This window comes from Symphalangus syndactylus, chromosome 8, assembly GCF_028878055.3.
Source record: "Symphalangus syndactylus isolate Jambi chromosome 8, NHGRI_mSymSyn1-v2.1_pri, whole genome shotgun sequence".
Lineage (NCBI taxonomy): Eukaryota > Metazoa > Chordata > Mammalia > Primates > Hylobatidae > Symphalangus > Symphalangus syndactylus.
Window position 1 is genome coordinate 134,191,933 of NC_072430.2, and position 23,962 is coordinate 134,215,894.

A 23,962-nucleotide genomic window follows, 5' to 3' on the forward strand; every position below is an offset into this window, starting at 1 on the left:
GTTTTAAGATACAGAAGGCCAGAGAATCCATGTGAACAAGAAGCCAGGAAAGAAGCAGGGAGGGACAGGGAATATAGAGAAAGAGGGAGACAAGGTTAGAAGCACATGATCCTGGAGGAAAATTGAAGAGGGAGTACATCAGGCTAAGTATCTTAGTGTCTTGGCAGCATTATTCACAATAGCCAAAAGGTGGAAATACTCCAAGTGTCTGTCAGCACATAAAGGGATAAACACAACGTGGTACATCTATACAATGGAATATTATTCGAGCATAAAAAGGAATGCAGTTATACATGGTGTAACCTGAATGAACCTTGAAAACATGCTAAATTAAAGACACCAGCCACAAAACTACACATCATATACTTGGACTTATCTCTAAAGTGTCCAGAATAAATAAATCTATGGAGACAGAATGTAGATGAGTGGTTGCCTAGGGCTGGGGGGTGGGGAGGATGGTAGGACCACAAAGTGACAGCTAAAGGGTAGAGGGCCTCTTTCAAGGGTGATAAAATGCTCTAAAGCTGATTATGGTGATGACTGCACAACTCTATGAATATACTAAAAAGCATTGAATTGTAAACTTAATGGTATGTGGATTGTATCTCAATAAAGCTGTTATTTAAAAAAACAAACAAACTTTGGAGTCATCCACAACTCTCCACTTCCACTCATACCTCAGCACACCAGGAAGTGTTATCAGCTGTACCTTCAAATATATCCCAAATCCAAAACGTCTCAGGACTTCTAGCACCACAGTGGTCAAGCTGTCCTTATCTCTAGCCTGATAAATGCATATATTTTAAAAATAGCCTCCTAACTGGTTTTCCAATTTGTCCTCCCTATGTTTATCCTCCCCCGTACTCCACAGTGATCCTTTTAAGTGGAAAATCCAATGGCTCAGCCCAGTTCATGCCCTCAGTGGCTTCCCGTCACTCTCAGAATGAGCTCCCTGTCCTTCCTTCCTGGCCAGGTCCAGGTTCCTTCTCAGCTTGCTCAGTTCTTATCACAGGTCCTCTGGGGCACTGTGCTCCGGCTCTTCAAACACGCTGGGCATATTCCTGCATCATGACCTTTGCACATTATCTTGGTCCGTTCAGGCTGCTCGAGCAAAATACCTGACACTAGGAAATTTACGAGGTGCAGGCAGATTCAGTGTTTGGTGAGGGTCCATTCCTCATAGACGGCACCTTCAAGATGCCCTCACATGGCAGAAAAAGAAGGCAGCTCTCTAGGCCCTCTTTCATGAAGGTGCTAATCCCATTCATCAGGTGAAGCTCTCATGACCCAATCACCTCCCAAAGGCTCCACCTTCTAATACCATCACCTTGGTGATTAGGTTTCAACACAGGAATTTTAGGGAAACACAAACACTGATCATAGCACTTGTGCATAGCATATAACTATTTCCTCTGCCTGCAATACTATTCCCCTGATAGTCACACTGTTTACAAGCTCATTTTATTCAGCCTCTTCACAAATATTTCCCCTTCTGGGAGGCTTTACCTAGTCAACCTATCTGCAATCCTATTCCCATTTTTCTTTATCCCTTTACCCTGTTTTATTTTTTCATCACAGCACCTATCACTCCTTGATGTCTGACAGCCTTCCGTCACTCCACCTCCACTTTCTCCTTCCCCTGTAATTCAAACTGATACTGTCTTTGATGGTAAAATCCCATCTCAATTCCTGGCTTCTGCTGAGACGGCTGATTAAATCCATGAATCACATCCATGATCTCTTATCAAATGGTTGCTCAGCCATAATCTTAAGTATTCTCTTCAGAACAACTTCCCCATTTTTCCCATTTTTGCCATGATTACACACACACACAGACACACACACACACTACATATATGCCAACATAAACATGCATACACTGTATACACACACCAAATGCATATGCATATTGTCTAGTCATCTTCCTCACTGAAATATGACTTCCATGAGCACAGGGACTTTGCTTCGTTCTCAATTGTATTCTCAGCACCCAGAAAAATCCCTGGCACATAGTACACATTCAGTAAATAATTGTTGAATGAATAAGCCTTCCTACAACTCCTTATATTAAAGATGAGGAAACCAAAAGGAGTTAAGAAAGGTTAGGAGGATCACACAAGATCACACAACCAGTAGGTAGAAGTGGTTAGCTTGAAGCCCTGATGTACCATGTCACTAGTTTTGTTTTGTTATTCTGAGCCCCAAGGGGTGCAATGTCTGGTCCTGAGAAGGGAAGAATGACACAGGGGCAATACATTCATAGACCATTAGAAATGCCCATACCGTCCACTCTATTCATAACCAATAGAAAATTCACAGACCATTAACATGTTGCAGTGAAACACACTCTTTGACTCAAAGATGGGCCCCCAGTGAAGAGGCCTGCATTCCGGTTTCCCCCATGAGCTTTGTGACCTTGATCAAGTCCCACAGCCTTACGGAGTCAACATTGCTTCCATGCTTCACAGACAGGCGAGTTCTGAGGTTTCTGCCAGTCTAAAACTCACAACTCATTTTTTACTTATTTATTTATTTTTGAGATGGGGGTCTCAGTCTGTCACCCGGGTTGGAATGCAGTAGCACAATCATATTTCACTGTAGCCTCAAACACCTGGGTTCAAGCTAACCTCCTGCCGCAGCCTCTGAAATAACTATGATTGCAGGCACATACCACCATGCCCAGCTAAGCTTTTTTTATTTTTCATAGAGACAGGATTTCGCTATGTTGCCCAGACCGGTCTCAAACTCATGGCCTCAAGTTATCCTCATGCCTCAACTTCCCAAAGCACTGGGATTAGAGACCTGAGCCACCACACCCAGCCTAACCTACTTTTTAAAACCTGCTTTCATGATCTGCTAATTCACTCACTTCTTGAGGTGAAAAAGGCTGGGTTTGGGGACATACAGAAAATTCTAATCGGGATTTGTTTCCAGCAGGAGGTGACCCATTTCAAACCAACAACGCAAAGGCACTGACACTTAGTCAGTGTGCAAAAGAGTAAATGTGGGAAGGGAACACATGCAACGACATTCCCGTTGCCTCGGAAATAACGAGTTTTTAAAAATAGGCTGAAATCACCAATTAGTAGGAACAATGTAGTGCTTTCAAGTTGAAAAATGCTTTGCATAATGCTAATAATATTTTGGCAGTGGTGGTTCTGAACGTGTACCACTGCTATTCTTTTCAGAAAAAGAAATAGCTCCTTTGAGGAAGAATTATATTCTTGAAATTAGAAGGCTTTTATAAAATGTTAATAAATCCTGATTAAAGAAGTTAAATTTCAACTTAATCAGCCATTGTGTGTTTACTATGTACAAGGCACAGGGCTTGGCACTAACATGATGGAAAACTCAAGAGTAATAGAATTGTTGCTGCCCTCAAGCCAGCTACAAATTACACATGTGCTACAGGGAGAAGCTGAGGGACAGAGAGAAGAGGAAGAAGAAATAAGCAAATTGAGCCCCTACCATACACCTGTACGGCTCATATAGAATTGTGTCTCATTCTATTCACCCATTCATTCATTCAGCAAGTCCTTATTGAGCACCTGCTATGTGTCAGGCTCCAGGCTAGGTGCTGGGTGTATGGATTGACAACTGATCAGGTACTTGCATTCCTTCAATACTCATAACTAGCCATGATGAGGGTTGTTCTAATCTCTTTGCAGAGATGAAGAAGCAGGCCCAGAGAGGTTGTGTAATCTTCCCAAGGAGCCCAGCTAGAAAAGAGTAAGAGTGGCAGCAGGATTTAAACTGCTGGCTCAAAAGCTGTGGCCAAGTGGTACAGATAAGGGTCTAGATTCCAGGGCAGACAGTATCAGGTTTGTACCTGACTCTGGCACTTAGGGTTCATGTAACTTCGGGCAATAGGTTACATGAACCTCTCCAGGAACCTTGTTCTGAATCAAATAGTATGATATTAGGGCTTGATGGGAAATAAAGAATATAGCCCAATTTTAAAGGGGCACAATTCAGTCCACAGCATTCTACCTCTGATTCTCCAAAATTCAGGTTCTTCTCATACACACAAAATACATTCATTCCTTCCCAACAGCCCCAAATGTCTTAACTCATTCTAGCGTAACACCTAAAATCTAAAGTCCTAAGCCTCATCCATGTACCATCTAAATCAGATATGAATGAAACTCAAAGTGTGATTTATCCTGAGGCAAAATTCCTCTCCACACATGGACCTGTGAGATCAGACAAGTTATATGCTTCCAAATACAATGGTGGGACAGGTGTAGGACAGATATTCCCATTCCAAAAGGAAGAATTAGGAAGGAAAGAAGAGGTGACAAGTCCCAAGCAAGTCTAAAACTCTAGCAAGGCAAAATCCATCAGAACATAACAGCTCAAGAGCAATCCTCTTTGGTTTGATGCTGTGCCCTCCAGGCCCCTGGTGTGGCAGTGTCACCCCACAGCTTTGCAGGGCAGCCCTGCCCCAGAGACACTGGGCAGAGCCATTCAGGCCCATTGAAATCTGGGAGGCTGTCCTACCCTTAGAAACCAAGGATGAAGCCTTGTCCCCAGACCTGGAGTAGAGGTGGGATTATACCATCTCTATAGTGGGAGTTACAGCCCTACTGATCTCTGACTCTCCTTTGGGGCCATCTTTCCCTTTCCTTGAAGAACAGCTCATTTTCACAGCTGAATAGCTCTGTATTCCACTCCTATAGATTCCAAGAAGTCTGACAGCCTTCCTTCATTCCACCTCTATTTTCTCTGTCCCCTTTAGTTCAAACTGACAATGTCTTTGATTGTAAAATCCCATCTCAATTCCTGGCTTCTGCTGAGATTGCTGATTAAACCCATGAATCATATCCATGATCTCTTTATCAAATGGTTCCTCAGCCACAACCTTAAGTATGCTCTTCAGAACAACTTTCTTATTTTTTGCAATATAGATAGAGAATTTTCCAAATCTTCAAGTTCTGATCCGTTTTAGCTTAACAGTTTCCTTTTCAATGCATAACTCTCCTTTTGCATTTTACTTGAGTAGTCAACAGGATCCAGCCTTTCAACACTTTGCTTGGAAATCTATTCAGCTAAATATATAATTTCATCACTAACAAATTCTACCTTTCACAAAATACTAGAATGTAGCTCAGCCAAGGTTTTTGCCACTTTATAACAGAACCAATAGGAGATATATATAAAGAGATTTATTATAAGGCATTGGTTCATATGATTATGGAGGCTGAGAAGTCCCCATATCTACAGTCAGCAAGCTGGGGACTAAGGAAAGCCAACGATGCAATTCCAGTCTGAGTCTAAAGACCTAACAACCAGGAGAGATGGTGTAAGTTCCTGTCTGAAAGCTAGCAGGCTCGAGACCCAAGAAGGGCCAATATTTCAACTGAAGTTGGAAGGCAGGAGGAATTCCCTCTTACTCAGCCTTTTTGTTCTACTCAGGTCCTCAACCTAGGCCCACCCACGTTAGAAAGGGTAATATTCTTTACTTAGTCTACCAATTCAAACGTTAATCTTATCTAGAGACATCCTCATAGACACTCCCAGAATAATGTTTGACCAAATGTCTGGGCACCCCCTGGCCCAGTCAAGTTGACACATAAAACAAACCATCACAGAGACCTTTCTTTGATTCTGTTCCTCATATTAATTTTTCCACTAAACTTATTTCTAGAGCAGTCTGTATTTGCTGCTCACTCATTCTCATATCATGTCTACCTCCTGTTCAGCTCATCACTGCCAACCAGTGTCACCTGGTGGGAGGTTGAGGTGGGTGGTCAGTCTAATAACTTATTGGCCACATGTAAACCATGAGGGTATGACAGCTCTAGACACAGTATTGCCCTACAGAGTGTTTGGCACCTTCTAATTATCCTTCTTGCTCCTCTCCTTACAGTCTTTTAAAGAGACCTCAAAGCTTCTGACATAGCCTATGTCAGGTCAATGTAATGGAAACCACCACAGGCTTGAAAAACCTTGTTACTAATTTTAATAACCTCCTCTTAGATTTTCTTGCAGTAATTGATGCTGAGAACAATCCCTTTCTTTTTGAAAGTATTGTGAGAAAATTTCAAGAAAAATATCAGTTACACTTCATTAAAATTTTCTGCTCAAAACAGAAACTTTACTGATCAAAATCTATAGTCCATTTCATATTGTGAAAACATGCATATGACTTCATTAATATTTGTAAGTTAAAAGATCACCTCCTGCTTCCAAGCAATTATATTAAGAATCAAAATGAAAACTAAAAGAGAAACTATAAACAAAAAGAGAGTAGTAAGTCCTTACCTATCAATAATTATTCTGAATGTACATGGGTTAATTTTCCAGGCAGAAGACATAGAGTGGATGCACAACTTTTTTTAAGTCCTAATTATATGCTGCCTACAAGAGATTCACTTCACTTTTAAGGACACACATAGATTCAAAGTAAAGGAATGGAAAAAGACATTCCATGCCAGTGGAAACCAAAAGAGAGCAGGGATAGCTATACTTAAATAAAATAAAATAGAATTTAAGTCAAAAACTGTAAAAAGAGGCAAAGATGGTCATTATATAATGACAAAGAGGTCAATTCAATAAGAGGATATAACAATTATAAATATATATGTAACCAACTTCAGAGCCCCTACATATATAAGGCAAATAGTAATATATCTGAAGGAAGAGTTAGACTGCAATACAATAGCAGGGGATTTCAATACCCCACTTTCAAAAATAGAGAGACTATCCAGACAGAAACTCAATAAGAAAACACCAGAGCTGGACTGTACTTCAGGCCAAATGGACCTAACAGTTATATACAGAGCATTCCACCCAACAGCAGCAGCATATACATTCTTCTCAAGCCACATGGAGCATTCTCCAGAACAAATCATATGTTGGGCCACAAGACAAGTCTACCAAATTTAAGAAGATTGAAATCACATCAATAATATTTTCATATTACAATGATATGAAAGTAGAAACTGACAACAGGAGGAATTTTAGAAAATTTACAAATACATGAAAATTAAGCAACATGCTCTTGAACAACCAATAAGTCAAAGAATAAATCAAAAGAAAAATGTAAAAATATCTTGAAACAAACAAAAATGGAAACACAACATACCAAAACTAATAGGATGCAGTTAAAGCAGTTCTAAGAGGAAAGGATGTAACAATAAATAACTACATCAAAAAAGAAGAAAGAGCTCAAATAAACAACCCAAGGTTACATCTAAAGAAGCTAGAAAAAGAACAAACTAAGCCCAAAGTTAATATAAGGAAGGAAATAATGAAGATCAGATCAAAAATAAATAAAATAGAAACTAGAAAAACAATAGAAAAAAATCAACAAAACTAATGAGTTGTTTTTTTTAAAGATAAATAAAGTCAACAAAACTTTAGCTAGACTAACAAAGTAAAAGAGAAGACTTAACTAAATAAAAACAAATGAAAGAGAGGATATTACAACTGATACCACAGAGATACAAAGGATTTGTTATACTATAACACAAAGAATTACTCTAATACTCTAACCAGTAATACACCAACAAATTGGATAACCAAGAACAAATGCATAAATTTCTAGAAACATACAATCTATCAAGACTGAATCATGAAGAAATAGAAAATGTGAACAGACCAAGAAGGAGTAAAAGAGTGAGCCAGTAATAAAAAAGTCTCCCATCAAAGAAAAATTCAGGAACTGATGGCTTCACTGCTGAACTGTATTAAACATTTAAAGAGCTAATACCAATTTTTCTCAAACTCTTCCAAAATATGGGGAAGAGAAGGCCAGTGTTACCCTGATACCAAAGCCAGACAAGGACACTATGACAAAAGAAAACTACAGGTCAATATCCCTGATGAACATAGAAGAAAAAATTCTCAAAAAAACACTAGCAAACTGAATTTAATACCATATTAACAGAATCATTCACCACAATCAAGTGGGATTTATCCATGGGATGCAAGGAAGGATCAATATATGCAAATCAATAAATATGATATATTACCTTAAAAGAATGAAGGGCAAAAACCACATCATATCTCAATAGATGCAGAAGAAGCATTTGACCAAACATAGCATCCTTTCATGATAAAAACTCTTAACAAACTACGTATAGAAGGAATGTACCTCAACACAATAAAAGCCATATATGACAAGCCCAAAGCTAACATCATACTCAGTAGTAAACAGTTGAAAGATTGTCCTCTAAGATCAAGAACAAGTGGCCCACTCTCACCACTTCTATTGAACATATAACTTAATATACTAGCCAGAGCAATTAGGCAAGAAAAAGAAATAAAACGCATCCAAATCAGAATGGAAGAAGTTAGACTGTTTGCTGATGACATGACCTTATATATAGAAATTATTTAAAACCCCACAAAAGGACTGCTGCAATTAATAAATGAATTCAGTAAATGTGCAGGATACAAAATCAACATACAAAATGCAGTAGCATTTCTGTACACTAACAATGACCTACCTAAAAAATAAATGAAGTAAACAGTTTTCTTTATAGTAACTACAAAATAAAATACTTAGAAATACATTAAACCAAGTAGGGGAAATATCTGTAAATTTAAAACTATAAAATTCTGATAAAAAAATTGAAGAAGTCAAAAATAAATGGAAAGATATCCTGTGTTCATGGATGGGAAGAGTTAATATTGTTAAAATGTCCACTTTATCTAAAGCAATCTACAGATTCAATGAAATTCCTACAAAAATTCCAATGACATTTTCCACAGAAATTTAAAAAAAAATTCTAAAATGTGTATGGAACCACAAAAGACTCCAAATAGCTAAAATCAATCTTGAGTAAAAAGAGCAAAGCAGGAGGGATCACACTACCTGATTTCAAAATATACTACAAAACTATAGCAATCAAAACAGCATGGTGCTGGCATGAAAACAGATGCATACTAATGGAACACAACAGAGAGCTTAAAAATAAATCTATGCTTTTACAGTCACTTGATTTTCAACAATGATGCCAAGAACATAAAATGGGGAACAGGGTTGGGTGCAGTGGCTCACACCTGTAATCCCAGCCCTTTGGGAGGCCGAGGCAGGCAGATCACCTGAGGTCAGGAGCTTGAGACCAGCCTGGCCAATATGGTGAAACCCCATCTGTACTAAAAATACAAAAATTAGCTGGTGTGTGGTGGTGGGTGCCTGTAGTCCCAGCTACTCAGGAATCTGAGGCAGGAGAATCACTTGAACCCAGGAGGCAGAGGTCACAGTGAGCCGAGATCATGCCACTGCACTCCAGCCTGGGCAACACAGCAAGACTCAATCTCAAAAAAAAAAAAAGAAATTTAAAAATTGGGAATAGACAGTCTCTAAAATAAATGGTGGTGGGAAAACTGGACATCCACATGCAGAAGAATGAAATTGGACTCTGATCTCACATCATATGCAAAACATCAATTTAAAGACTTAAATACCAGATCTGAAACTGTTAAACAGAAAAAAAAAATAGAAAAGCTCTGTGGCAACTGTCTGTGCAATGATTTTTTTTTGCATATGACCCCAAAAGCCCAGGCAACAAAAGCAAAAATAGACAAACGGGATTATATCAAACTAAAAAGCTTCTGCATGGCAAAAGAAGCAATCAATGGAGTGAAAATACAACCTACAGAATAAGAGAAAATACTTGCAAACCACATGTCTGATAAAGAATTGATATTTCAAATATATAAAGTATCCAAACAACTCAATAGCAAGAAAACAAATGAGCCAATTTTAAAAATGGGCAAAAAACCTGAATAGACTTTTTTTCTTTTTCCTCTTCAAGATGGAGTCTCACTCTGCCACCCAGGCTGGAGTGCAGTGGCACGATCTCGGCTCACTGCAACCTCCGCCTCCCAGGTTCAAGCAACTCTCCTGCCTCAGCCTCCTGAGTAGCTGGGACTACAGGCACGTGCCACCACACCCAACTAATTTTTTGTATTTTTAGTAGAGACCGGGTTTCACCATGTTAGCCAGGATGGTCTCAATATCCTGACCTCATGATCTGCCCTCCTCCGCCTCTCAAAGTGCTAGGATTACAGGCGTGAGCCACCGTGCCCAGCCCTGAATAGGCTTTCTAAAGAAAGACATACAAATGGCCAACAAGTATATGAAAGAAGGCTCAAAATCACTGATCATTGGGGAAGTGCAAATTAAAACCACAATGAGATATCAAGTCACACCTGTCAGAATGGCTATTATCAAAAAGACAAAAGATAATATGTGTTGGTGAGGATGTGGAGAAAATGGGACTCTTGAATACTGTTGGGAATGCAAATTATTATGAAAAACAGTATTTAGGTTCCTCAAAAAACTAAAATAGAACTACTGTATGATGCAGCAATCTCACTACTGGATATATATCCAAAGGAATTGAAATCAGTATTTCAAGGTGATATTTGCACTATCATGTTCATTGTAGCATTATTTACAAATAGTCAAGACATGGATTCAGTCTAAGTGTCCATCAACAGGTGAGTGAATAAAGAAAATGTGGTGTATAATTACACAACAGAATACTATTCGGCCTTTTTCCAAAATTTCCATAGGTTTTGGGGGAACAGATTGTGTATGGCTACATGAGTAGGTTATCTAGTGGTGATATGTAAGATTCTAATGCACCTACCACCCGAGCAGTATACACTGTACCCAATTTGCAGTCTTTTATTCCTCACCCCCCTCCCACCCTTTCTGCCAAGTCCCCAAAGTCCATTGTATCATTCTTATGCCTTTGCATCCTCATAGCTTAGCTCCCACTTATGAGTGAGAACATATGATGTTTGGTTTTCAAAAGAAGAAAATTGTGTCAGGAGAAGCCCTTGCTAGACTAGCATTGTTACCAGCAGTCTGGACCAGCACAGTGGCCAAACCTAATGTCCCTTCCAGAGGTGGAAAAGTTGAGTAAAAATAAATGACAAATGGAAAAAGGAGAAATAGTAGCTGAGGGTAAAGGAATAAATAAATAGGATGCACTATCATCTCGAAACAGTCTCAGAGCAAGAGACGACATTGTCTCAGCTCAATTATAACAGATGCCTTGAAGGGACAATACATGTTTGCCAAGACCACTCCTGCTTTTGGAACCCAATGAGATAAAAAGGAAGCCTGCAAACCCAGTGGCCACAGCCTGGGAGACATTCATGCAGTATGACGGACTGGACTGATAACTAATGACTGAATAGGGTTCTAGTAATGTGGAGGTATCTTTTGAGTTATACATACTTTTTTGTTGTTTGTTTGTTTGTTTGTTTGTTTGTTTTGAGACAGCATCTCACTCTGTCACCTGGGTTGAGTATAGTAGCACTATCTCAGCTCACTGCAACCTCTGCCTCCTGGGCTCAAGTGATCCTCCCATCTCAGCCTCCCAAGTAGCTGGTACTATAGACGCACACCAACATGCCCAGCTAATTTTTGAGTTTTTTTGTAGAGATGGAGTTTTGCCATGTTGCCCAGCCTGGTCTCAAACTCCTGGGCTCAAGTGATCTGCCACCTTGGCCTCCTAAAGTGCTGAGATTACAGGCGTGAACTACCGTGCCCAGCTGAGTTGTGTATTCTTTTGATGTAACTGATCTGTGTTTGAAAACCGAGAGATGGCCTGTGGTGATGTGTGTGTGTGCATGCACACGTGAGTGTACGCACCCCCAGTCACATATATATATCAATGCCCTATGTATCTCTTCATCTATATCCTTTGTAATATCCTTTATTTATGTATTTATTTACCTACTTATTTTTGAGACAGAGTCTCACTCTGTTGCCCAGGCTGGAGTTCAGTGGCACGATCTTGGCTCACTGCAACCTCCGCCTCCTGGGTTCAAGCGATTCTCCTGCCTCAGCCCCCCAAGTAACTAGGATTACAGGCGCCGACCACCGTGCCTGGCTAATTTTTGTATTTTTACTAGAGAGAGGGTTTCGCCATGTTGGCCAGGCTAGTCTCAAACTCCTGACCTCAGGTGATCTGCCTGCCTCGGCCTCCCAAAATGCTAGGATTACAGGAGTGAGTCACCATGCCTGGCCCTGTAATATCCTTTAGAATAAAGTGATGAACAACAAAAACAGATGTTCAGAACTAAACTCATTAGTAAACTCCCCTTTAAACATCAGCCCCCTTTTTTTACACAAAATTACCTAATATTTATTTTATTATAAAGATATCTTTTGACATGGAAATGCTGAAGGGATTACATTGTCTTAAATCATGCATTCGTGACAGGAAATTACTCAGCACACCACATAGTTGCAAACACGGAAAAATATTATAGTAAGATGATCAATAATCCTGCAGAAGGACCTGGATTCAAATCCCAGCCCCAACAGTTACTGGTGCTTGCACCTGGCATGGCATGGACAAGACGTGTTCCCCATGTTGTTTCTTCTTCCTAGTCAGTACTTTAGGGAATAAGGGACTGACTTCTGGCAAATGGCATGTGGTGGAAGGGATAGCAGATGCTACTAGGCACTACCCTAAGAACACTGCATAGGACCCTCCAGCTGTCCCTTTGCCTTCAGCGGCACTGTGAAGGCCACCTCTTGAGGATGATATCTCATAACATGAAGGGACCTGGATCCCTGAGTCACCGCCTGGAGGTTAAGTGCCCTCATCAGATTATGACACAAGCAAAAATTAACCTTGGCTTGGAAGCCACTGAGGCTTGAGGATTATGCGTTGCTGCAGTGTGTATGTGTGTGTGTGTGTGTGTGTGTGTGTGTGTGTGTGTGTGTGTGTGTTGGCTACAATAAAAAAGCAGCACTAGAAGCTAAGCTAAAAGAGAGAGAGAGAAACCTATGGGAATGGGGGTTCCTATAGGGAATTGGAACTGGCAAAGAAGAAACATTCTTAAGGAAACTCAAGAACAAGTTATCAGATAGATGAGCAAAGAGGGAGTTATGATGCCAAGGTAACATTTCCTAAATCTCTTCTACCCCTGATCAGGATTTGTGCTAAAGCATAAAAAAGAGTAGAGCCAGGGGGATCCCCTGGACCCATCTTTGTGAAAATGCAATGAAGAAAAGTAGCTGGGAGTCGGAGAGACCCTGACAGAGGCAGGAGTGACCTTTGGGCAAAGTGGAAGGTGAGACAGATGACAGGAGAGCTACAGATTCAAGGAGGGCAGAAGTGAATTATTTTAAATTGCTGCTATGGTTCTATGGCTGCCTTAAAATTATATTAAACAAGAAAGACCTTTCACATGGAGGGATTTTTCTCACACATGGAAAACTAACTTTAAGCAAATTATACATGTTTCAAGAACCTCAGAAAATAAAACAATATGATGTAAATGTCAATGTAAGAAAATATTATTTTTGAAACTTGTTTAAACTGAGACCAATGCACAAAGGCACCTATATCTAATTTCATATTATTTCATGAAAATGGGAGTTTTCAATCTGCAATATTCAGAAAATGGTAGGACTATTGTCAGAAAGCAGCTTACTTAAACCATAATTTGCTATTATTTACAAGTGTGGGGCTATAAAATAGTTTTGTTGTTTTAATAGAAGACATAAAAGATGACTGTTTTGTGAATCAAGATCAATTTGCCATCTCCTGGGTTCCAGCACAATTCTAATGAATTTACCAGCAACCGCCAAACTGTTTTGGGGTTGTATTCGTCTGTTCTCATGCTGCTATGGAGAAATACCCAAAACTGGGTAATTTATAAAGGAAAAAGGTTTAATTGACTCACAGTTCCACAGGGCTGGGGAGGCCTCAAGAAACTTACAATCATGGTGGAAGAGTAAGCAAACACGTACTTTTTTACATGGTGGCAGGAAAGAGAAGAATGAGAACCGAGGAAAACCATTATAAAACCGTCAAATCTTGTAATGACAAGAACAACACGGGGGAAACTGCCCCCATGAGTTAATTATCTCCACCTTGTCCCACCCTTGACACTTGGGGATTATTACAATTCAAGGTGAGATTTGGGTGGGGACACAGAGCCAAACCATACCAGGAGTCTAAGTACAATTATCAAAGTTCATATACTTCTAATGCAAAAATGCTATGGTCTTTTTTTTTCTTTTTTTTTAATTATACTTTAAGTTTTAGGGTACATGTGCACAATGTGCAGGTTTGTTACATGTGTATACATGTGCCATGTTGGTGTGCTGCACCCCTTAACTCGTCATGTACATTAAGTATATCTCCTAATGCTATCCCTCCCCACTCCCCCAACCCCATTACAGGCCCTGGTGTGTGATGTTCCCCTTCCTGTGTCCAAGTGTTCTCATTGTTCAATTCCCACCTACGAGAGAGAACATGCGGTGTTTGGTTTCTTGTCCTTGTGATAGTTTGCTGAGAATGATGGTTTCCAGCTTCATCCATGTCCCTATGCTATGGTCTCGATGTCAACTGAAAGTCAAAGTATTACAATTATGCATTGCTTACTGATGGGGATATGTTCTAAGAAACGTGTCGTTAGGTGATTTCGTCATTATGCTAATGTCATGAAATGTATTTACACAAACCTAGATGATATAGCCTACTACACACCTAGGCTATACAGGATAGCCTATTGCTCCTAGGCTACAAATCTTTACAGCATGTTATTGTACAAAATACTGTAGGCAATTGTAACACAATGATAAGTATTTGTGTGTCTAAACATAGAAAAGTTACCATTTATGTGTCTAAACATAGAAAAGTTACCATTAAAACACAGTATTGTAATCTTATGGCACATCATTGTTTATCCATGTCTAAATACGTCTAAATTATGGCACATCATTGTTTATGCATGTCTAAATATATCTAAACATATCTAAATATATCTAAATATATCTAAACATAGAAAAGTTACCATCAAAATACAGCATTGTAATCTTATGGCACACCATTGTTTATGCGGTCCATCACTGACCGTCAGTATGTGGTCCATCATGACTGTACTTCTATTATTGTTACTGTTGTTAGTAGAAGGCCCAAGGAGATTCCTATATGCCTACATGTGCTATAATGTGCTATTAGCATTGGAGACATTAAATCACCTTAGATGGTAACAGTAAAATTCTTTTTCCTATTAACAAGCAAAAATAATTAATTTTGTTTCGGAAATTTCAAATCAATGGTTTAACCATGACAGTGCAGAAATGCTGAGAAGATAATAGGCAAAATTTAAAATACACAGCTATTTAGTTATTCCAAATTCTATCTGTAGCTTTTAAGAAATAGGGACACATTATAAAGTATCATATACTATGCATTTATAGAAATGGTGTATTCTGAAGATTAAAAATAAAATATAAAATAGGAAATTGGATCTCTATTTCATACTATATATATGTAAATCAAATTCATATTGATTAATGACTTTGGTATAAAACAAAATTTTAAAATGTTTAGTGGAAAACAAGGTTAATATCCTTTAGATCTTCATGCAGGGAAACATTTTGTTAAATCGGACATAAACGTATTAACCAGAAAAGTAAAGTTAGAGAACTATAATGTTTATTCTTCAAAAGAGCCCTTGAAGTCAAAAGACAACTTATAAACCTGAAGAACATATTTACAATTTGTATAACAAATTATTAGTATCAAAAATAAAGAATTCTAATGAACCAACAAGAAGAGCGTGCACACACACACAGATAACGGCAAATAAACATATGAAGAGGAGTTCAGCATTATTAGTGTTCAGCAGACTACAGAGGCCATAATGAGACACCTTTTTATACCTATCCAGTGGGCAAGCATTAAAAATTCTGACACTACCAAATTCTGAAGAAGATGTGAGTCTACAAACTCACTTGTATACTGCACATGTGAGTAGACATTAGTGCAACACTTGGAAAAAACAGTTTGATATGACCTCCTATAATTGGTCAATTACATATTTTATGTTACACAATTTTACTTCTAGGTATATACCTTAAAAACCTCTAGCACATACACAACAGAAGACATACAAGAATGCGTATCTGTCCCTGTTCATAGAATGGAACTTTATATGGCAGTCAAGAACTCCAACACTATGGATGTCTTAGTAATGATAGTATTAAGTGAAAAAGTAAGTACCAGAGAATTGCATGCATGATGCCATAACATGAATCATGCATGATACCATTTTTATAAATTTTTAAAGAATTAAAAATAAATGTTTCTATAAAAACATGTAAATATTAAAATGATTAAAAAGGAAAACAGGTTGGGCGCGGTGGCTCATGCCTGTAATCCCAGCACTTTGGGAGGCTGAGGCAGGCAGATCACGAGGTCAGGAGATCAAGACCATCCTGGCTAACACAGTGAAACCCCGTCTCTACTAAAAATACAAAAAATTAGCCAGGCATGGTGGCAGGCACCTGTAGTCCCAGCTACTTGGGAGGCTGAGGCAGGAGAATGGCATTAACCTGGGAGGTGGAGCTTGCAGTGAGCCGAGATCGCACCACTGCACTCCAGCCTGGGCAACAGAGTGAGACTCCGTCTCAAAAAAAAAAAAAAAAAAAAGAAAAGAAAAGAAAAGAAAAAGCAAACAAAGAACTGATCAATTCAAGATTCAGGGTGGTTGTTCTTCTGAAGGGAAAGGAGAGGTGAAGAGATGAATAAAGGAGGAGCCTATAAGGTTAGTTGTCAGAAACAACTTCTGTTTGTGGTGGTGGTTTCACTGGTGCTTAGTAAATATGTAAAAATAGGCTATGGATGAACAAGATGAGAGTGCCACCAAGTATTATCATCAATTCAATTCTGCGCACATAAAATCCTTTAAAAAAAATGAATCCCCTTTGAGAACAAACCCAGATAAAATATCAAACTGAAATCATGTCAGTCCAAATATATCAAAAACCTCCACCAGCCAGCTCTGATTGAGACTATTTGTAAAAGGATCTTTATTTAACATTACTTCCAAAAGAGAAATTGCAACCATCTAAAAGATTCATCAATAGAGGAATAGCTTAAAACATCCGTCTACATTTATACTCTTTCATTAATTCATCTCATCAACACATTGAGTGTCCACAATTTGTCAGACACTGGAATACAATCATGAACAAAACTGATCCAGGCCCTGCCCTCATGTGGCTTAACCATCCTTTAAAAAAGGGAAGACAGGCCAGGAGCAGTGGCTCACACCTGTAATTCCAGGACTTTAGGAGGCCAAGGTGGGTGGATCACCTGAGGTCAGGAGTTTGAGACCAGCCTGGCCATCATGGTGAAACCCTGTCTCTACTAAAAGTACAAAAATTACCCGGGCGTGGTAGCGGGTGCCCGTAATCCCTGCTACTTAGGAGGGCTGAAGCAGGAGAATCGCTTGAACCTGGAAGACAGAGGTTGCAGTGAGCCGAGATCATGCCACTGCATTCCAGCCCGGGCGACAAGAGCAAGACTCTGTCTCAAAATAAAATATAAAATAAAAAAGGGAAGACAGGTGGTAATCAAAGAGTCACACACACAAATGTATGCTGAAAACAGACAATACTGTGAAGTAAGGAACACAGGGTTATAGAAGACAAAAATGGAGAGAGACTTATCTTGAAGCCTTCAGCCAAGACTTCCTGAGAAAAGGGACATTTAATAGAGGCCTGAAACAAGAGAGATCTGGGAGTAGTTACCCAAGCAAAAAGGAGACAGGAAGGAAGTATTGTCCACCACAAGGATGAGAGGGTGGATCTTGTGGCAGACGAGAGGTCAAGCTATTACAGAGGTAAAAGGTCAAGGTGGCTGAACCCAGGGCAAGGGAGACATGGGGGTGAGATAGGGCTGGAAAAGCAGGCAAAAGACATATCCTGGTGCAGAATGAGGCCAAGGATTTGAAACTCTGTTCAAAGAGCAATGCGAAGAAGAAGTTTAAGCAAAAAAGCAACTGCATCAGAATCTCACTGGGAAGGGATCCCCTGCAGCCATGTGGAGAATCGGGGGTCTGGGCATGGATGAGACAAAGGCCGATGCTCACTTTGACATGAGAACCCTGGCTCTAGTGTGCATCAGGGTCAAGAATTGTTGGAGGAACAGCAGGAGGCCATCTGAGCAGCACAGGCAAGGGGCAAAGGCCACTAGCCTGAAGGTGTTGGCAGTGGGGCTACAGAGGGTGGAGGATTTGAGAATTCTCTAGGTGGTAAAATGGAGAGCATTGGAGGTGGAAAAAATATGAAGAGAGAGGGAGAGGGAGGCACCTAGGATGACTTGTAGATATCTGGCTTCTATAAATGGATGGAACGCTGGAAGACGAGCTGTGTCAGGCTGGGAACATGATGAGTTCAGTTTGGAGATGACCGAGCTTAGGGTGTCCTGGGGCACCTAAATGGAGATGCCATGTAGGCTGTCAAGTAAGTAGGTCTGGAGGGGAGTCTGTCCTGGAGATAAAAATCTGGGGACACCATGTAACTGTTCAAATGAATGAGGTCACTCCATACAAACTGACTTGGTATGATGTCTGTGATCCACTGCCAAATCATACTGAAAAAAGGCAAGTTATAGAACAATATGTATCATACCACTTTTTAAAAACATGTAGAAAAATAATCATCTGGCCTGCAAGAGAAATATACACACTCTGACCTACACACAGACACACACACATACACACACACGCACACACACATACACACACACACACTGAAAGAATATACTAAATATTAACCTATCCCTATGATTTGATAAAGTTTAGGTGGGAATAGATAAGTGAATGAATTTCACTTTTATAAATTTCTACTTTGTTGACTTTCTTGTTTCTTACAATGAGTACTTAATAACCCCAATGCCCACTTCATTCTATCCCTTTTTTCACCCCCAACTCCTACCTTATCCTGAATCCCCACCCAGTGGCAGAAGCTGGCAAGAGAATGAGATAGAAAGAGGAAAGAGGATGTCAGTTTTGCACATTATTTTATAACAAAACAAGAACAACTTGGTGTTTGCTTTTCAGATGCATCAAAATAGCTGTGTCAAAACATTCCCTGGTAAAATGCCATTCCTGCTCCTGAAGGGTTTGTAATCAAGTTGGCTGAGCAGTAAGTCAATTAAGATGATTGTCAGAGCATGAAGTCTACAGCAACACTGTCCACTGCACTCTCCCTAGAGGCCCTCAACGTGCTCTGAGGATTTCCAAGTCTCATGTAACATCCAAGAACACACCACACTAACCAAGAAATGTTAAAAACTTCCCATTGTGGAGAACAAGGTAGCAGGAACTTGAGCTAACGAACATACATGAACAAAAGGAAATTAATATAAACAGGAAGATTAGGTGGCTTTTGTGGTTTATCCTGGGTTTTTCTTCAGTTACTTAACATAATCACCCTGCACATTGCCAGCCCACACTCAGTACATACTTGTGGAACTGTTTTTAAAATATCCAAGCCTCTATTGGGCTGAGAATATTATTTTCCCTGAACAAAAATGGGGTAATGCTGAAACAGAAGCATTCTAATGTCAGAAAGCCAAGAGACATATTGTGTAGCCCCATGTGAATCTTCTTCCATTCCCTGATTACATAAAGCATAGACTGATAGAATCAAACAAGATCTTGAAGCTGCCTTGTTCAACAGCTGGGCACGGCACTGTTTAACCATCCTTAACTAGGAAGTGTATGCTGAAAATGTGGAACCAGCTCAAATGCCCATCAATCAATGAGTGGATAAAGAAACTGTGGTATACATATACAATGGAATACTACTCAGCCATAAAAAGGAATGAATTAGGCTGGGCAAAGTGTCTCATGCCTGTATTCCAAGCATTTTGGGAGGTGGAGGCAGGTGGATCACCTGAGGTCAGAAGTTCAAGACCAGCCTAGCCAACATGATGAAACCCCATCTCTACTAAAACAACAAAATTAGCTGGGTGTGGTGGCACATGCATGTAATCCCAGCTACTTGGGAGGCTGAGGCAGGAGAATCACTGGATCCCAGGAGGCAGAGGTTGCAGTGAGCTGAGATCACACCATTTCACTCCAGACTGGGAAACAGAGTGAGACTCTGTCTCAAAAAATAATAATAATAATAATTAATGGCATTCACAGCAACCTGGATGGGACTGGATACTATCACTCCAACTGAAGTAACTCAGGAATGGAAAACCAAGCATCATATGTTCTCACTCATAAATGGGAGCTAAGCTATGAGGATGCAAAGGTATATGAATGATACAATGAACTTTGGGGACTCAGGGGAAAGGGTGAGAAGGGGATGAGGAATAAAGATCACAAATTGGGTTCAGTGTATACTGCCTGGGTGATGAGTGCACCAAAACCTCACAAATTACCAAAAAGAACTTACTCATGTAACCAAGTACCACCTGTTCCCCAAAAAGCTATGGAAATTAACAAAAGAGGTGCATGCTGTACAGACATACACCTAATAACTGAACCACGAGTATATATCGTACCGGGAAGGCAAACACAAGTGAAATTGCTCCCATCTTGCTTTTCATTTGCATCAATACAGCTCGCGTTGTTTTGGCAAGGTTTCCTCTGGCAAGCATCGTATTCTTCACAGAAAGTACCCACGTACTGCTCCTCACAGGTGCAGGAAAAAGTTGCCTAAAACACACACAAAAAAACACAATGTCTGTTACCTGGTGCCTCTCAACAGTGTGCTTTGGCTGTGAGACTCAAAGTTTGAAAGAACCACTTCCTTTTTATAATCAGCAATTTAATCAAATCACTGATGTCATAATCTAGTTGAAATCATCGCTTTAAGAAAAATAGTATGTTTCTTTACAGTCTAATCTCAAACACATTTTTCTATTCTTTGTTCATATTTATCCCCGTCATTTTCAATCTTCCTAAAATAGAAATGAAATGAACTTGTTTTAAGCTAAAATTGAAGTTTTGCTGACCAGACATGGAAATGGCAATTTTGCTAGAGCAGATAGATTGTGCTACAGCCATTAAACTAGATGTCACTCCAACCAACTAAAACCTTCAACAGAGATAGCACTTGCAACAAAAATGTCATCAAATGTCCAACCCAGACCATCCTTTCAGAGCACCGAGAAAATGCACTGAATCACTCCTTCAACTGGCCTCAACGTATAGCCATGCAGATTACCTGAGTGCAATGGAAAATAAAAGGAGTATAATTCAAGTAACCATTTTGTATCACTTATGATATTAACATTATCTTAGTAAAAGACCATAACTCAGACACAGAGAATGGAATTTCACTTCATTTCTGAGATAGTTGCAAAATACAGACAAAACTGGGTTTCTGTCCCCTTCTTAATGCCAGCCTGGGGGTAGTGACATGTCCGAAATAAACCACAAATCTGTCCCCAAAGCCTACGCAAAGCAATATAGATCATTACAGAAGATTTTTATGAGGAAGAGAGGAGGAGAGGCAAAGGAGAATGACATTAGCAGATCTTACTACTTAAGAAAATCTAAACAAAACAGACAAAAGCCCCTTGCCCAGCTCATCCCCAAGTCTGGCACTTGGGGCAGGTATTCAATCTCTATCATTCCCCAGCCATTGTCACCTCACCCTCCCTTCCTCTCCCTGGCCTCAGCCTCCTGCTGCTAATCTTAGAAAGAGACTCTCTCCTCTTCTCCAAGCACTGTCAACTCAGGATCTCCACCCAGTACCCCCATAAGCACAACCCACTGCCTGCCTTCCCCTCGAAGAGAAAAGGGTTATCCATTCTTCTCTTTCGTACATTTTTGTCTCTCAATCAAGTTTCATAATTCCTGCATATTTCTTGATAAATTTACTCCTGAATATTTATGTTTTTGTAGCTACTGATAACGAAATATCTTCTTCATCCTATTCTTGTTAATACCGATGATACTTGCTAGTAATTATTACTCAGGAATAAAATACTAGGGTTTTGTTTCCAGTTATCACACTGAGCTTTTAGTACAGATCAGAATTTTTAGTTGATTTCCAGGCTTTCTACATGACACAAAACCAGATAATAATAATAAGTCCATAACAATTGCAAATAGTAATAATGTCATCTTTTCTTCTCCAGTTCTCAAGGTTACATTGGCAGCTCTTCCGGAATAAATTTGACCTCAAAGGGATGCTTGTAGAATTTACCACTAAGTAGATTGTTGGAATGACTGTGAAATTTTATCAAATGCCATTTTAGCTCCTATAGGAATTATCTATTGTTTTCATCTGTGACCTAGTATGACATGAATTCAATATCTATATTTCCTAGTACTGATTCAACCTTATGCTCCTGGAGGGAACATCCACTTAAGTCTTTATGCAAAATGGTTTTAATATGGCTGGCTTCTATTAGTAGTTATACTTCTAGTGCCTTCCATTTCACTCTCCCTCCACCCTCTTTCCCCAACAGATTTCTTTTCTAAGAAAAAGCTGTCCCTTGCACATGAGATCATGTTTTACACTGCATAGGAGGATGCCTCTCACAACAACTGACTGAACAAGAAGTGTGCAGACCCCTCAGAAACCAACCAAGAGGCCAGACAATAGGATACGACCATTTAGCTCAACCAAACTGCCAAATTGTATATAGGTGTCTTTCTTCTGTTAACAGAATATGGTTTTTTGCTAAGGGAATACAACAGGTCCTTGTAATCTGCATAATCAAGTCTCCTTTAGTTTAATAATACATTCTTCAATGATATCTTAGAAGCTAAAACAATTATAATTTTAAAAAAAAATCCTTTCTTCTTAAGCTGGAGCCACATTTTCTGCCTTCTATTTCTATCACCTCTCACTTCTTTGTGGTAAATGGAAATTCCCTCTTCATTCTAGCAATAAAATGAGGATCTATCTGTTATTTCATCATGTTTTGAGTCTTTTCCTTTTGTATTTGTAGCTGGAAGCTAAGAGAAGCTGTCAGAAAGGTGTTTTTTTAAAACAAGAAACTCCTTTTTTTAGAACTGTCTTCTAAGGACAATCTTGTCCTTGTTTAAATGCATAACAGAGTACACATTTGATATGTGCATGAGTCCTGTTTGGAGCTCTCTGTGCATGGGAAGATTTGTGGCCACCTTTGAAATGTAAATGCTGTGCACGCCCAGTGCATACAATCCCAAAGCAGGCCTCCAAATCATGATAAATGACTATATGTCATTGGTCTTGGCAGCTGTCTTCTAAAATTCACTTGGTTTGTATCCAGACATTCCATATTGCAGATAAATTTGCTTGGTTATTTGAGGGATACATTTAGCATGTAATTCATCTAGTGCATTCCATGGAAAATATGCTGCTTATGGAAATAAATTATTAAGAGCCCCAAATCAAATATCTTCAAGTTAGCTTTTTTTTTTTTTTTTTTTTTGACAGTCTCACTCTGTCACCCAGGCTGGAGTGCAGTGGCACGATCTCAGCTCACTGCAACCTCTACCTCCTGGGTGCAAGCGATTCTCGTGCCTCAGCCTCCCGAGTAGCTGGGATTACAGGCTTCTGCCACCATGGCTGGCTAATTTTTTATATTTTTAGTACAGACAGGGTTTCACCATGTTAGCAGGCTGGTCTCGAACTCCTGACCTCAGGGTGATCCTCCCACCTCGGCCTCCCAAAGTGCTGGGATTACAGGCGTGAGCCACCGCACCCAGCCTCTTCAAGTTAGCTTTGATTAAATTTAGAGATAAAACAGAAGCCATCCATTTTGCTTTGCTTTATTGCAAGCAGGAACCTTGAAAGAAACCTGAAGAAACTGTTGAAACAATTGCTTTTGATAAAGTAAAACACAAAATTGATTCTTAAATTTTCATTGAGAGATGAGGAAGGAGGTTAACAAATGTTTAATATATTCATGACCATAAAATTTTAGTTAAATATTTGTATATTCTCTATCATTTCATCTATAAAGTTAGATTTCTCCCTGTCTATTTTCTAAGAACAAAGAGCTTTCCTATAATACTAAAAAGTTTGTTTTGATAGTTTTAAGACTGTTGACTTGTAAGAGATGAATGTTTATTATAGGAAACTATGTTCGCACATATTTTGTGAAACACCGTGTTTGACCACTGAAGTTTAACTCATTGCCTGTGATATCACTAATCACTAATCTAACTCCAATTAACTCCACCAGCATAAGAGACAAAATAAACTTACTTAAAATTAACAGCT

General features: G+C 39.4%; 1 protein-coding gene across 2 annotated transcripts in view; it reads right to left on the bottom strand.

Annotated features, from left to right (window-relative positions):
* Window positions 1-23,962, bottom strand: part of DNER (delta/notch like EGF repeat containing) — a 357,090-nt gene that overhangs the window by 133,966 nt on the left and 199,162 nt on the right. For both annotated transcript variants that reach the window (XM_055290869.2, XM_055290868.2), the window contains exon 6: window positions 20,301-20,454. In XM_055290869.2, coding sequence (XP_055146844.1) covers window positions 20,301-20,454 — 154 coding nt within the window. The remainder of the gene's footprint in view (window positions 1-20,300; window positions 20,455-23,962) is intronic.